We start from the raw sequence: 15,943 nt of genomic DNA, 5'->3' as shown, positions 1-15,943 counted from the left end.
GCTGCGTGTGATCAGTGTGCTCAACAACTGGCTGCACCTCATACAATGCCCTCTCTATGGCCTGATCCAGCGCAGCCATGGGAACGGGTGCACGCTGACTTTGCCGGCCCCTTCCTCAGTACTTATTGGCTACTGTTGATTGACGCCTTCTCGAAGTTTCCATTTGTTGTTCGATGTCCGTCGCCCACCACTGCAGCGACGACGCTGGCTTTGTAAAAAATCTTTGTGCTAGAAGGTCTTCCATTCACGATCGTCACGGACAATGGCCCTCAGTTCTCTTCGCAGGCCTTCTGTGATTTTTGTACTGGACAAGGGATTCATCATGTTACAGCACCGTCCTTCCATCCACAATCGAATGGGGAGGTCGAGCGCCTTGCCCGCATTTTCAAAAGCCAGATGAAAAAAATCCTTAGTGATTTTTCCACAGATGACGCTCTGCTGCAATTTCTGAGTTCTTATCGCTTCATGCCTCTGGGTAATTGCAGCCCTGCTGAACTCTTGCATGGCCGCCAACCACGCACTCTACTGCACCTGCTTCACCATGTCAGGCTTTGTGCTGTGTCCCCTAGTGTGGGAAAATGCTCGGTGGGCACCAACGTGTGGGCACGAGGGTATGGATCTCTCCCTAAATGGATTCCAGGGGTGGTCAAGGCTCTTCGCGGCCGCCGGCTTTGTGAAATACGACGGCATGGTTGTTTGCCATTATGACCAGATGTGCCCACGAGTGGTGGCCACGCCGGTGCCACCACCCCTTCCTACACCTCCACCAGCCCGAGAAGCCAGTCCTGTCGCTGCTGTCGATCTACCATACGTGTTGATGAAGCTACCACTTCCGAGTATGCCGGAACCGGCCCCAGTCGCGACGCTGCCTTCTGCGGGACCCATCTCGCTGGAGCGCACCCCCAGGTCCATGAGACCTATGGATGCTGCTCCGGAGTTTTCACCCATCATCTCGTCCAGGAGGCACGTTCCACGCACGAGCTTCCGTCCTGGACATTTTCAACGATACTCTCGTGTCTCTCCACAGGATCTTCTCGAGGCCTCACAATAGGCCATGGATGTCTCAGCACTGTCCATGTCTCCAAGGAAGTGAGTGTTTTTTTTTTTTCAAGGGGGGAAAAGTGTTGTGACAGTGCCACGACATTTAACAGTGCCGCCACGACAGTACGCGCAAACGGCGATAGAGGCGCTCCGCAACTTGGCTGCGCGCAGGAGCGTCACCTAGCTACGAACGGCGCCGGCCACATGTCACGGCACGGCAGTCGAATAAGAGATACTGAGTTGTTATCATGTAACCAGCTATCGTTTCTAAGTGAGTGTGTTTGAATATCACGCAATTATTGGTGATTAAAGGTTATAACATGTACAATATGTAATTGATAACGTGAAGAACTTATGGCTCTACCTATGGATCCTGAACTTAAGAATTGCATGTAGCAAGTCATTTAGACTTGAATTCGTTGTACTTTTAAAGATCACAGTTTAGTTAGCATATGTTAGTAAGGCATCAGTAATTTCATATTAATTGTGCTGCACAATTAGGAACGTACTAAAACAAGCCGTTGACAGTGGTTGTCCTGGTTTTGGTTTGTTCATGAAGGCATTTTAAGCTGGCCATAATGTTGTTTGCTGGCAAGGCCCAGCAGCAATTTCACCTTGGCAGTCGCAGAAACAGCAATTCCAATCCTTCAGTTGAGCCCACAGTGTTTGAGGCACCAGCAGAGCCCGGTGCCATGTCACTTTCTAAGAGGCAGGGAGCCGCTGCGAGGTGTGGGGAGAGTAGTTTGCGCCCGACAGTCAGTGTATGAGGCCTGCTACGTGGCGCATTTGGACCACCAAAAAGTGAAGCTGTGCATGCAGCTAATCAAACACAAGAAGCGCAAGCAGCTGATCAAACTCAAGAATCTCATTATTAAGGTCAGAGTCAAAATTATATTATAAAACTAAATCTGTTGTCTGCCTTTCATCAAATGTGCTTCTCTGTTAATTCATTTCATTACAGGATGAAAATATTTGTGATATGAGATCAACTCATATGACATAACTAAAAAATATCTATATTAATTCAAATTATATGAACAACACATGTCATTTATAAAATATGCTGATATTAGTTATGTCTTCCAAATACTGAAACATCTTATGGATGTCATGATGACACAAATTCACAAGAGCTATTTATAAAAATACAGTACTTTTAAAAACAATGACACATAGAACACAAGTTGAGTAACATTTAAAAAACATAAAATATCAACCATACAACACTATGTTTAAATTCAGCCGTGTTTTTAAATACTTGAGCAGTTGCCTTGAAACTAAATGACATTTGCCACATTACAGCATAATATTTCAAATTACTAAATAGTTTCTGTGAAAATATGGTATGAGTACTGTGAGAATGCCAATCAAATTTAAAGCGAATCTTTGTGTGAGCATGGAATTCTTACGAACAGGTGTGTATAAACTTGTCAAATCAACAGTTAATTGGTAAGACAGCAAAGAAATGGAACAAAATACATTACAATGAACACAAAAATCATTCATCAGGTTACCCTACATTCAGAGGCTGTTGCACGCAGCAACCGTAACTTCGATTTGTAAACAATAGATTTCAGCTTTCAGTCGTCCTTTGGAATATTTATTGGCAGATCTAGATTTCGGCTAGCAACTAGCCATTCTCAATGTACTATCCTCAATGCAGGATAGTGCACTGAGCCATCTTTTGCCCTGTCACCAGTAAGCGCTCGTCTTTCCTGCATGGGTGATGGCATACAAGTACAGGTACATTGTAGCATCCAAGTACAGGTATGTCAATCTGCTTAAAGTGAGCGTCTTGATGACAGAGGCAAAAGGGTCTGTCCTATACATGGAGCCTCAATTCCCCCACATAAGTCCTGTATCCATTCATATTGCACTGACGTATGGGAGCCATTTCAGCAGTGTTATTTCATTTACCCCTATCCTTGTGCTGGAGTGATGAGGCAATTGTAGAGTGAGGGGGGATGGAGGGGTCTGAAGATGAGGCATCAAAATACACAATGTCCTCATCATGAGTCAGACACATGAGAATGATGTCTGATGATACCCGGGACAGCTTTCAACCTGAATGCTGAGATCTTTTCCCTCAAGGGCGAGGGGGAAAGAGGGTATTGAGAGGCACTCTGCTTTGAGGAAAGTGGGAATTCTGAGGTATTTTCCTTTGGGATCCCTTCCTGATGCTCACTGCAAGAATATCACTGGTCTCTTCTGTTGTAGCTGCCTGAACCACTATGTCTTTACTACCCTTGCTATGGCACATACAGGTGCAAGTGTGGGTGCTGGTGGTGGACAGAGGTATGCTTGACAAGTGTCAACCTTGGGAACAGGTTTCTGCACCATGCAAGCATAAGAAGTGGCAAAGGCAGGGGGTTTTGTCACTTTATATCCCTTCTTGTCTTCTACAAAGGGGATCTACATGATCACTTTTATTTCTTGAATTTTGTGTTCCTCAGCAAAAACAGGGCAGTTTTGGCTCCAGAATGGGCTGCTCTCAGAGCAGTTAAAACAGACAGCTGGAAACGGATAGTGAGTCCAAGATTCATGGCCTTCCTTTCCACACTGCCATAGGTCACTTCACAAGTCTGTTTCTCCATTTTTCCTATGTGTACTTTGCTCCACATCCATTATTCTCTTTAGTACCCACTCTTGTTTCAGCTCTGTTACATCCATTTCCCTAATGCCATGGTGTGTGACTACACCCTTGCTGGAGTTAACTGAGTTATGCAACTCAACAATTATGTCACAATCAGCAAATTTTTATGACTTCCTAAGCAGTTTCACCTGCCTTGCACTGTTAGTTTACACCAGTAAATAACTATTTCACAATCAACTGATAGACTTTAAGGTATCAATACACCCTTCTAAGCCTTTATGAATATAGAAGGGTTTTTCAAACTAGAACTCAGGTAGACAGAGAAAGTTATGTTGAAGAAAGAAACAAAGCCAAAGAGATAATTACAGCATCCAAGAAGAAATCTTGGGAAGACTTTGGAAACAGGTTGGAGACTTTGGGTCAAGCTGCTGGAAAACCATTTTGGAGTGTAATTAGCAGTCTTCAAAAGGGAGGTAAGAGGGAAATGTCAGGTCTTTTGGACAGGTCAGGAAAACTGCTTGTGAATCCTGTGGATGCCTTGGGCAGATGGAGGGAATATTTTGAAGAGTTGCTCAATGTAGGTTAAAATACGATCAGTAATGTTTCATATTTTGATGTACAATGGGGTAATAATTAGGATGGAAATAGGATCACATTTGAGGAAGTGGTGAAAATGGTCAGTCGATTGCAGTGCAATAAAGCAGCTGGGATGGATGAAATTAAGTCGGAACTCATCAAATGCAGTGGAATGTCAGGTCTTAAATGGCTACACAGGATAATTTATATGGCTTGGGAGTCGGGACAGGTTCCGTCAGACTGGACAAAAGCAGTAATCACATCAGTTTTTAAACATGGAAACAGAAAAGATTGTAACAGCTACAGAGGTATCTCTTTAATCAGCGTTGTGGGTAAAATCTTCTCAGGTACTGTTGAAAGGAAAGTGCGAGTATTAGTTGAGGGCCAATTGGATGAAAATCAGTGTGGGTTTAGGCCTCTTAGAGGTTGTCAGGACCAGATCTTTAGCTTACGGCGAGTCATGGAGAAGTGTTATGAATGGAACACGGAATTGTATCTATGCTTTATCGATCTAGAAAAGGCATATGACCGGGTTCCTAGGAGGAAGTTATTGTCTGTTCTACAAGATTATGGAATAGGAGGCAAACTTTTGCAAGCAATTAAAGGTATTTACATGGATAGTCAGGCAGCAATTAGAGTTTACAGTAAATTGAGTTCATGGTTCAGAGTAGTTTCAGGGGTAAGACAAGGCTGCAACCTGTCTCCACTGTTGTTCATATTATATATGGATCATATGTTGAAAACAATAGACTGGCTGAGTAAGGTTAAGATAGGTGAACACAAAATAAGCAGTCTTGCATATGCAGATGACTTAGTTGTGATGGCAGATTCGATTGAAAGTTTGCAAAGTAATATTTCAGAGCTAGAGCAGAAATGTAAGGACTATGGTATGAAGATTAGCACCTCCAAAACGAAAGTAATGTCAGTGGGAAAGAGATATAAAGGGACTGAGAGCCAAGTAGGAGGAACAGGATGGAAACAGAGTGAAAGAACTGGAAGTGAGGTGTAGCAAAGCTAATGCAGTGAGTGCTCAGCTACGATCTACTCTCTTCTGCAAGAAGGAAGTCAGTACCAAGACTAAGTTATCTGTGCACTGTTCAATCTTTCGACCAACTTTGTTGTATGGGAGCGAAAGCTGGGTGGATTCAGGGTACCTTATCAATAAGGTTGAGATTACGGATATGAAAGTAGCTAGGATGATTGCAGGTACTAGTAGATGGGAACAATGGCAGGAGGGTGTCCACAATGAGGAAATCAAAGAAAAACTGGGAATGAACTCTATAGATGTAGCAGTCAGGGTGAATAGGCTTAGATGGTGGGGTCATGTTACACGCATGTGAGAAGCAAGATTACCCGAGAGACTCATGGGTTCAGCAGTAGAGGGTAGGAGGAGTCGGGGCAGACCAAGGAGATGGTACCTGGATTCGGTTAAGAATGATTTTGAAGTAATAGGCTTAACATCAGAAGAGGCACCAATGTTAGCACGGAATAGGGGATCATGGAGGAATTTTATAAGGGGGCCTATGCCACAGACTGAACACTGAAAGGCATAATCAGTCTTAAATGATGATGATGATGATGATGATGATTTCAAACATCCCCTTCTTCCTCTTGATCACTTCAGAATCATTCTGATGATTGCTTCAGCCCCATTGCTAAACACAAGCTGACTATCAGGAGGACTAGCCTCCCTCATTCGTTTGGATGAATAGGAGTGAGAACTCCCAACTAGTACTGCCATCATGCTGGGGGAGGAGGAGGAGAAGAAGATCTCAAGGGTTCCATCTTGGTCTCATGACCAGCTAGGGAAATAAGGGTCTACTCCCACTTGCCTCAGTAAGCCTTGCACCACTGAGGTGTTGCACTTTCCCCAAATGTATCTCACTAAATGAATGTTCCACCTCAACAGTGATGCATCTCATCAGTGTACAACACATTCCGAGACAGAGAGCTTTGTCCCATTCTCACGATTGGGGCAGTCAACCCAAGATCACTGTTCCCGTCTGTACACAATATTCCTCTGCCTTGCCAACAGAGCTTTCAATGACTGAGGACTGGCGGCACTTACTACTCCCCAGTTCAGGTACACTGGGCGCACCAAACTTGTACCCAGCAAACAAATTCTGATCTCCTAAGGGCTTGACGGAGCCAGTAATAGAGATTATTGGTGAAGAAGTCCACTAATAAGTCCACAAGCCCCGGAGTATCGAGCGTTATCCAGTAGTCCATATACACAGCTCCCATGATTCCTCCTGAAGGCAACCACGACTCTGGTAAACTACGATCAATACCACCTCACACGGCAGCTTCAAGAACACTGAGGTGACCAGGTCTTCACCTCCTTCCTTGAGCCAACGAGCCTACTGCCTTTAGCACATGTGGACTAGGCCTAGGAGGGTGAATGTGGGTCCCCAGCATAGACTGATAACGTTGTCCAAAGCTGAGAAACACGGAGCACAAGCAGGAAGCCCTGCTAGATGCTTCAAAAATGGCAGTGTCGGCAGGTTGTATAGGTTGTGTTATGCTGTCCTCTGATGGAGAGTCACTGTCCTCTACCCCAAATGGTTATAAATTCCTTCAGATGTTCAGAGATGATGCTCCACTGTGACGTCAAAGTCTTGCTGTGTCTACTGGCTTCCTCCTTTGTCTCTTCATCCCTTCAAGTCTCCTATTAGGAAACAAGAGCAGGAAGTGCTGATCTATGAAGCTTTGCATAGGAGCAGCTACACCTCAGGTAATGCACGCACCATGTCTCTCTGTCTGGATGCCAGATTGGCCACCACAGGATGGGTATGGTGGCACATGATCTCCAGTCCACTCTTGGTGAGAAGGAGAAGAGACACTCATCGCATCTGTGCAAGTGATTCATCTGTGCAAGTGATTTCACCAGCTGCCAAAACTGGGTCAGTTGGCCAACCACGATTTGAGATAATTGGGGTGGCACCTCAGCAGATGAACCACTTAATGGGGTTTCTTGCTGATTTGTCCCAATCATAAGAGGATAATACAAGGGATGGTAATCCCCGTAAGACTTGGCACAGTCCTCCACTTGATGTTAAGAAGTGCACAGCTTATCAGTGGGGTATGTGAAGGTGAGAAGACCACCAAAGAGTGAAGAAGTTAAATGGGCTAGGTCCTGTATTGCACATTACTCTGCAAGTAACCATGACATTACCAATGTGCTATTATGTGATGCATAAACAGAATTGTAGTTGATTTCTATTAGATTCTATACAGAATTTGAGGTTTAATTAGACCCTCTTTTGACCATGATACACCATAGATCACTCATACAAACAACTCTAATGAGTAGCTGGGAGAAAGCACAGGTCAGCTTTTCTGGATCAAGGATAGGAGAAATGATCCACAAAATTACCATCCAATTTCAGTAGTGTCAATACTTTTCTCATGTGACAACCTGAAATCCATGCATCCAGGAAATTAATTGAGTGTAGTATTTCCTAATTTTCAAAAAGCACCTGTCTCATTACAACATTTGTTAAGTAAAGTATGAGCGAATGGGGAATCAAACAAATTTCATGACTTGATCATTGATTGAGGATTTCTTGGCAGGGAGTGTCTAGCATGTTATCTACATGTTCATTTAATAGATACAGATGTAACTTCGGGTGTTTTGCAGATGATCATTTATCTACAGTGAAGTACTGTCTGGAAGAAGCTGTGCAAGTATTCATTCAGATCTTGATAAGATTTCAAGGTTGTGCAAAGACTGCACCTTGCTTTATACGAGCTAACATGAAATTGTGCACTTCACTAAAGGCTGCAATAAACTTCATCTCCCCTCATAACTGATTTTTTAGTAGCTGACCTAAATTATATTAATGTTTCTTGTAGTACTTTGTACAATAATACTTAACACTTATATCTCCTATCTTGCTCACAGAATTTAGATGATAATGTACATAGCTGTGAAACAGCTGACAGAAAAAAACAGTTCTCATAAAAACTTACAGTTTAATTTCATCTCACAGAATGTACAAAATATAAAAGCAACCTAATTGTTATTACACCAACTAATTAAATTTTAATTTGTTACAATTGTTCAGACTTCATCAGGATCCATATGGGGGTAATCAGGTGTGGGTGTATGAACATCAGCAGGCTTATTGTCTGATAATGAAGCAGCACTTTCCACAGAAAGTGTTTCCAACATTTTGCTTGCAACCTCAAGCATCTGTAAACAAAGAAGAAGAAGAAGAATAATGAATTTCTTATCTCTCAGTCTTATCTAGGATTTAATCTATCCCTACACTACCATGCAGTAACCAAACATCATTTCAGCCTTTCCACTGCTCATGTATGAATCAGTGCAACTCACATACAAGCTTTCCTAGTTTCTGTTCCCAATGCCTCTGTTTTTCTCTGTTTTGGGACATACAAATGAAGAAAGATATAACTGAATAAGCTTCCACAGCCAGAATCAGTTAACACAAGCCTTTGGGCTATGGGATTGTGTCTTACTGTAAATAACTATCACCAACATTTTGGTCATTTCTGGGTCAGCCAGTGCATTTTTGTTATACAGCCCCTTATATTTTGGCAAAAATGTGTGTTGAATATAAAATTAGGTCACAGTCCTAAAAAACTAGGTTATTATATGATAGGTTGTGGTAGAGGAAGTGCATATCTGCTGTTTTCTATTGTTCCTCACAAAGTGTGCTATGATTGTTAGACACTGACAAATGGGGTATGGACTCTCATTTTCCTCATGCTGGACAAAGGCCATGCAGTGGCAGATAAGTGCTCATAACAATCTGTCTCGAGTTGTTAGTGCAGGCTATCAAGCTCTGATGTCTCGCAGTCTACATTGTACAGACCTGCAGTGTGCAGACACTTTACCTTGTCCTTGTTCGAGCCTAACACATTCTGAATCTTGCAGGTGTTGTAGGGGATGGCCTGGACACCAACTCATGCAGATGTTTACCAATTCTGTTGATGACATTCTTCACATATGGTAAGGGTGCTGCTAGCTTTAGCTGGTTGATATCCAGTCTTTTGTGCATTCTTTTGTTTGTTGCAATGGCTCTCAGGATTTATTTGAAGTTGAAACCATTGACCACGTCATTGTGTGCAGCTTTTTAAGCTCAGATATTATACTGTGAGCATCACTTATGAGCTGCGTGTGAATAGTCGGAATATGGATGACAGTTGTTCTGTGCTGGATGGTAATAGGATTCGGTGTGTAAATACCTGTCCATAAGTGTTGGCTTCTGATATACTCTGTGCCATAGTGTAGCATCTACTACACTTTCACATTTAAAAATGGAACTACATCATTAGTCTGTAATTCAAGAGTGGATTGAATCTTTCCACGCATTTTGTTCAAGTATTCATGAAACCTGTGAAGCTACAGCTCACAATGTGGCCATATAGTAAATGTGTTGTCCACATATCTGAACCATCAGTGTGGGTGTAAAGGAGCCAAACAAGTATAAATAGGACAATGGATGGCACACAAGGACATAGGGCATATCAGAAGCCACCATGCATGGACCATGTATTTGCACGCCCAATTCCATCACCACCCAGCACAGAAGAACTGTCATCCATACTCTTTGACTATTCACATGCAGTGCATAAGAGATGCTCACAACAAAACATCTGAACTTAAAAGGCTGCAAAAAACATTGTTTGCCAATGGTTACAATCACAAATCAAACCTCACAGCCACGGCATTGAACAAAAGAATGCATGAGAGGCAAGATGTTGACAAACCACCGCCAGCAACACACTTAGATTATGTAAAGGATGTCAGCAACCAGACTGGTAAACACCAGTGTTGGGTTAGTGTCCAGCATCTCTTCTACAGCATCTGCAAGATCCAGGGTGTGCTAGGCTTCACCAAGGACAAGATAAGTGCTCTGCATTGTGGATTGTGAGTGTGGACCAGTCTACACCAGTAAAACCAGCAGGCCTGTAGCAGCAAACATACAGAAGTATGAGTGGTAGATTCAACTTTGGCAGCACAACAAATCTGTGGGCAAACAGTAGAAAACTGACACAAGAAAATAAAATTCTTGAAACCTGTGTACTTATCATGCACCCAGGGAGTGAGAAATATAGGATATGAGAGGCCACTGAGATATTAAAACACCCCAGCATGAATAGAGAGGACAGACTCAAGCTTGCACCATCCTGACTGCCAGCAATCAGAGCCTAACAGGGTGCACTAATAACAAGAGATGTTTCCTGCCACTAGCAACCAATAACATCTTTAGTTTTTAGAACTGTGACACAATGTCATGCAAAGCAGAGCAACCTACACAAAATATATGTGACTTTTCCATAAAAAATACACCAGTAGACCCAAGAGGAAGCCACTGCAACCATAGCTGAAAGACAGGTGACGATTATTTATAATATGGCAGAGTACCATACCCAGAAGGCTTTATGACACAGTCCCATGCCCAGAAGACTTTATGTTAAATGAAGATAGAGTTTAATGGGAAACACATGGAAGGGCTTTCATGATGCATGGGAGAAAACAGAACATCGGAGCTTTTAAAGCATCATAGATGAATTTCCCATCTACAAGAATTCGTCTATAATGTGTGGATACACCAAACACACTTTATTATCTGAGCCATTTAATTTTTGGCAACATCAAACATCACAACAGATACATACCAACACACACACACTCTCTCTCTCTCTCTCTCTCTCTCTCTCTCTCCCTCCCCCTCCCTGTCATTGATAGACAACTTTTACACTAAAATATATTACATATTACCCCACCACCACCACCACCACCACCACCACCAACAACAACAACAACAACGACAACAACAACAAAATGTGACTATGCACACATGTGCACACTCGCATGCTCACTCACTCATTTACTCTTTGTACAAAAGCTTGGAAGATACAGGAGTGCCTCAGAAATAAAAAATTTCATTCACTAAGGCAACCTGAAATATTTAGCAATGAATTAGCATCATAACCTAACTTTTCATATTCATAGTAACTCACAAGCTCATAGCCAAAGCAGTGTAAGTCATCAACATGTCCACTACAATGAACCCAATGGACAGTCATCCTCCACCTTTCCTCTGAATTCGGCCAACTGTGGACCTCATGGTAGGCTTCTTGGCTACTCTTATCCTATCTTACTGGAACCTATTCAGTATCTCACTTCTTTTTTTTCTCCTTCTTAAAAATGTAATGTGTGGACCTCTTTTTTAATGGTTTCTCTTCAAATGATATTCCCCCTGCATTTTGCTCCTGAATCCTTCTTAGTTTTAATCAGTTCTAGTATAATGCCACTTTCTTGTGGATCTCTTTACACCTCTCCCACCCACTTTGATGCAGTGGTGATTCATGCAAAATTTTACCAATGTGCTACAATACTATAAAAATAAACAGACCGTGTTGCACTCTGTCATGACTAAAATTGTTGCAATATTAGTTTTACATAATGCAATAGATCAAGTATGTTGCTATGATTTCCATATTTCTTATTATTTGTATTATTAATGCTTTAACATGTCATAGATCTTTCACTTCCCCAGTACTACACATATCAGTGTTACCGGAAATAAACAAAGAAAATAAAAAAAGTGCATTGTGAACATCAAACCCACAGATACAACTCTTTCCATAGACTTAAATACTAAATTTCCTCATATATTTGCTCTTTTTTACCACTCCCTATAATAGCCCTTTTGACTTATAAGGGTAGTAATTGTGGCTAAATTGAACATATTTATTTTGCGTATATTAATTGAACTGTTTAAATATATTTAAATCTTATAATAATCATTTAACATCACAAGAAATTAAAAAAGTACATGATGATAGCACAATCAAACCTAACCCAGCAAACTGCCACAGTTGGTGCTCTTAGCCACTTGGCTACAGTACCAATATGTCAGCTGCTCCTCTAAAATTGCTTGTACTCTATACTTTCACAATAATTTTCATGTATTTTCAACAAACAATATTGACCTGGTTCTGTGGGCAACATAGCATCCTCAGTGCCAGCAGGGTTGATATAAGAGCAGAGCATGTGTTATTCACAGAGATTTGCATCCCTTCTCTGACTTTATCATAGTGTGGCTGACCATCATTTCAGTACTCGATATTGGTTATACTGGTACTGGTCATCATGGAGGCAGCACCACAAATCATGGTTTTGTCCATTTCATTTGTATACCAAAACGCATTGGAAGAGAAATGGCATAACTTTAGTGGGATTTACAGCTTACACTCGAAGAGAAATGACACAAGTTTAGTGTGAAACAGTTAACGCAGTTAAAGCAGAACAGGGAATCAGCGATCATAAAGCGGTTACGGCATCAATGATTTCAGTCATAAATATAAATATTAAAAAAGGTAGGAAGATTTTTCTGTTCATCAAAAGTGAGAAAAAGCAGATTACAGAGTACCTGACGCAACACAAAAGTTTTGTCTGAAGTACAGATAGTGTTGAGGATCAGTGGACAAAGTTCAAAACCATCGTACAATATGCATTAGATTAGTATGTGCCAAGCAAGATTGCAAGAGATGGAAAAGAGCCACCATGGTACAACAACAGAGTTAGAAAACTGCTGCGAAAGCAAAGGGAATTTCACAGCAAACATAATCATAGCCAAAGCCTTGCAGACAAACAAAAATTACATGAAGTGAAATGCAGTGTGAGGAGGGCTATGCGAGAGGCGTTCAATGAATTCGAAAGTAAAGTTCTATGTACCGACTTGGCGGAAAATCCTAAGAAATTTTGGTCTTCTACCAAAGCGGTAGGTGGATCAAATAAAATATCCAAACACTCTGGGACCAAAATGGTACTGAAACAGAGGATGACAGACTAAAGGCCGAAATACTAAATGTCTTTTTCCAAAGCTGTTTCACAGAGGAAGACTGCACTGTAGTTCCTTCTCTAGATTGTCGCACAGATGGCAAAATGATAGATATCGAAATAGACAACAGAGGGATAGAGAAACAATTAAAATCTCTCAAAAGAGGAAAGGCCACTGGACCTGATGGGATACCAGTTCGATTTTACACAGAGTACGCGAAGGAACTTGCCCCCCTTCTTGCAGCGGTGGACCGTAGGTCTCTAGAAGAGCGTAGCGTTCCAAAGGATTGGAAAAGGGCACAGGTCTTTCCAGTTTTCAAGAAGGGACGTCGAACAGATGTGCAGAACTATAGACCTATATCTCTAACATCGATCAGTTGTAGAATTTTGGAACACATATTATTTTCGAGTATAATGACTATTCTGAGACTAGAAATCTACTCTGTAGGACTCAGCATTGGTCTCAAAAAAGATGGTTGTGTGAAACCCAGCTCGCGCTATTTGTCCACGAGACTCAGAGGGCCATAGACACGGGTTCACAGGTACATGCGGTGTTTCTTGGCTTCCGCAAGGCATTCGATACAGTTCCCCACAGTCATTTAATGAACAAAGTAAGAGCATATGGACTATCAGACCAATTGTGTGATTGGATTGAGGAGTTCATAGATAACAGAACACAGCATGTCATTCTCAATGGAGAGAAGTCTTCCGAAGTAAGAGTGATTTCAGGTGTGCAGCAGGGGATTGTCGTAGGACCATTACTATTCACAATATAAATAAATGGCCTGGTGGATGACATCGGAAGTTCACTGAGGCCTTTTAGAAGATGATGCTGTGGTGTATCGAGAGGTTGTAACAGTGGAAAATTGTACTGAAATGCAGGAGGATCTGCAGCGAATTGACGATGGTGCATGGAATGTCAATTGAATCTCAATGTAGACAAGTGTAATATGGTGTGAATACATAGAAAGATAGATCCCTTATCAATTACCTACAAAATGGAAGGTGAGCAACTGGAAGCAGTTAATTCCATAAATTATCTGGGAGTACGCATTAGGAGTGATTTAAAATGGAATGATCATATAAAGTTGATCGTCGGTAAAAAAGATGCCAGACAGAGATTCATTGGAAGAATCATAAGGAAATGCAATCCGAAAACAAAGGAAGTAGGTTACAGTATGCTTGTTTGCCCACTGGTTGAATACTGCTCAGCAGTGTGGGATCCGTACCGGATAGGGTTGATAGAGAAGATCCAACAGCGAGCAGCGTGCTTCGTTAACGGATCATTTAGTAATCGTGAAAGCGTTATGGAGATGATAGATAAACTCCAGTGGAAGACTCTGCAAGAGAGATGCTCAGTATCTCGGTATGGGCTTTTGTTAAAGTTTCGAAAACATACCTTCTCCGAAGAGTCAAGCAGTATATTGCTCCCTCCCATGTATATCTCGCGAAGAGACCATGAGGATAAAATCAGAGGTTAGAGCCCACACAGAAGCATACCGACAATCCTTCTTTCCACGAACAATACGAGACTGGAATAGAAGGGAGAACCGACAGAGGTACTCAGGGAACCCTCCGCCACATACCGTCAGGTGGCTTGCAGAGTATGGATGTAGATGAAGATGTAGAAATTATAGTGTGCTGTAGCACATGATTACCAGCTGCCACTACTTAAAAGTGGACTTTTAAATGTGTGATATGACAAGGTCTTTTTTAAAAAGTTGGTTTTTGGTCACTTTAGCTAGGGGTCAATGAAATTTCAACTGTTGTTTACACATTTAGTCCACGATCCTTTTGATGTTCTTGTGGATCTCCTCATGTTTTCCTACTCTTCGAAGTTCCACCAGTAGTCTTTTGGGGTCCTGGAATTTTCCTCAGACTCTTCCTTTCCTTCTTTTCAAGTACTTCCATGAGTGTTCCTTATTCTAAATAAACAGACACATAATAACATAGATGCCTTCTGAATTTATAATTGATTTACAGTGCCTGATTTTGGCCTTTAGGATATTGCTCATTTGTTGTACTTGTTCTGTGTTAGTGTCCAGCAAGGTCTAATTTTCTGGTTCTTACTTTGACTTCTATCCAGTCCACTAGGTTGGATTCATTCTCTAAGGTATTTAAATCTTCCCATATTTTACCTCCAAGTATTTCTATTCTTGCTGTCTGTGTTCCATACAATTCCACCTTTTTTCACGAGACTTTTAGACCTATTTTTCCAGTGATTTCATGCAAGATTTCCAGTTTCCATCTAAAAGGACCAGGTCACTGCTAAAAGCTAAATACCTGATTTCAAAGTTGTTTCCTTTCTTCCCAAGGTGTATTTCACTCACTCCTCCCAACTTCAGAGTTCTTCCAAGATTTTCATAATTTTCTTCAGGATGATACTGAAGAGAATTGGGGGTTAATATTTCTCTTGCCTGACCCCTGTCTTTATTTCAAAGGTTCTGAGATTTCTCAAAAAATACTTAACTTTTGGGATGGTGTCTTTCATGGTTTGTTTTACAGTTTCCATCATTTTCCAAAAGTCAGAATTCCTCTTGTGGCGTTTGCTGTGTTATTCAGTGGTTTGGTATTTAACTAATTTGTAAATGGAAATGATAATCTTATTTTATTAAATTGCGTAATTACTAAATAATTTTTCTCCCAGCTAAAGATTTGATCAAATTGCTAAAGAACTCCAAGTTAATGCCGTGTTAAAGTGTTGTCTGTAAGTTGTGTAAGTGTCGCTAAATCACAGTTCATACAACAGATTCCTTACAACTATTGATTAAGATGGAAGCAGTTATCTTCAGCAAAATGATCATTAAAACCACCGAATATCAGCCGTGCACAACACTGATGTATGTTACCTGAAACAATATTCTTCGCAACTCGTGCGTAATTAATTTCGGCTCCATACAACAGCTAGAAAAGTT

At 41.4% G+C, this 15,943-nt stretch overlaps 1 protein-coding gene across 1 annotated transcript in view; it reads right to left on the bottom strand.

Annotated features, from left to right (window-relative positions):
- Positions 1 to 2,041: 2,041 nt before the first annotated feature.
- Positions 2,042 to 15,943, bottom strand: part of LOC126272923 (Bardet-Biedl syndrome 4 protein-like) — a 108,421-nt gene continuing 94,519 nt past the window's right edge. Inside the window, exon 10 of the mRNA XM_049976214.1 lies at positions 2,042 to 8,405. Coding sequence (XP_049832171.1) covers positions 8,274 to 8,405 — 132 coding nt within the window. The 3' untranslated portion in view covers positions 2,042 to 8,273. The remainder of the gene's footprint in view (positions 8,406 to 15,943) is intronic.

Source organism: Schistocerca gregaria, chromosome 5 (assembly GCF_023897955.1).
Source record: "Schistocerca gregaria isolate iqSchGreg1 chromosome 5, iqSchGreg1.2, whole genome shotgun sequence".
In the NCBI taxonomy this organism is placed as follows: domain Eukaryota; kingdom Metazoa; phylum Arthropoda; class Insecta; order Orthoptera; family Acrididae; genus Schistocerca; species Schistocerca gregaria.
This window is presented reverse-complemented; position numbering and strand designations above follow the sequence as displayed.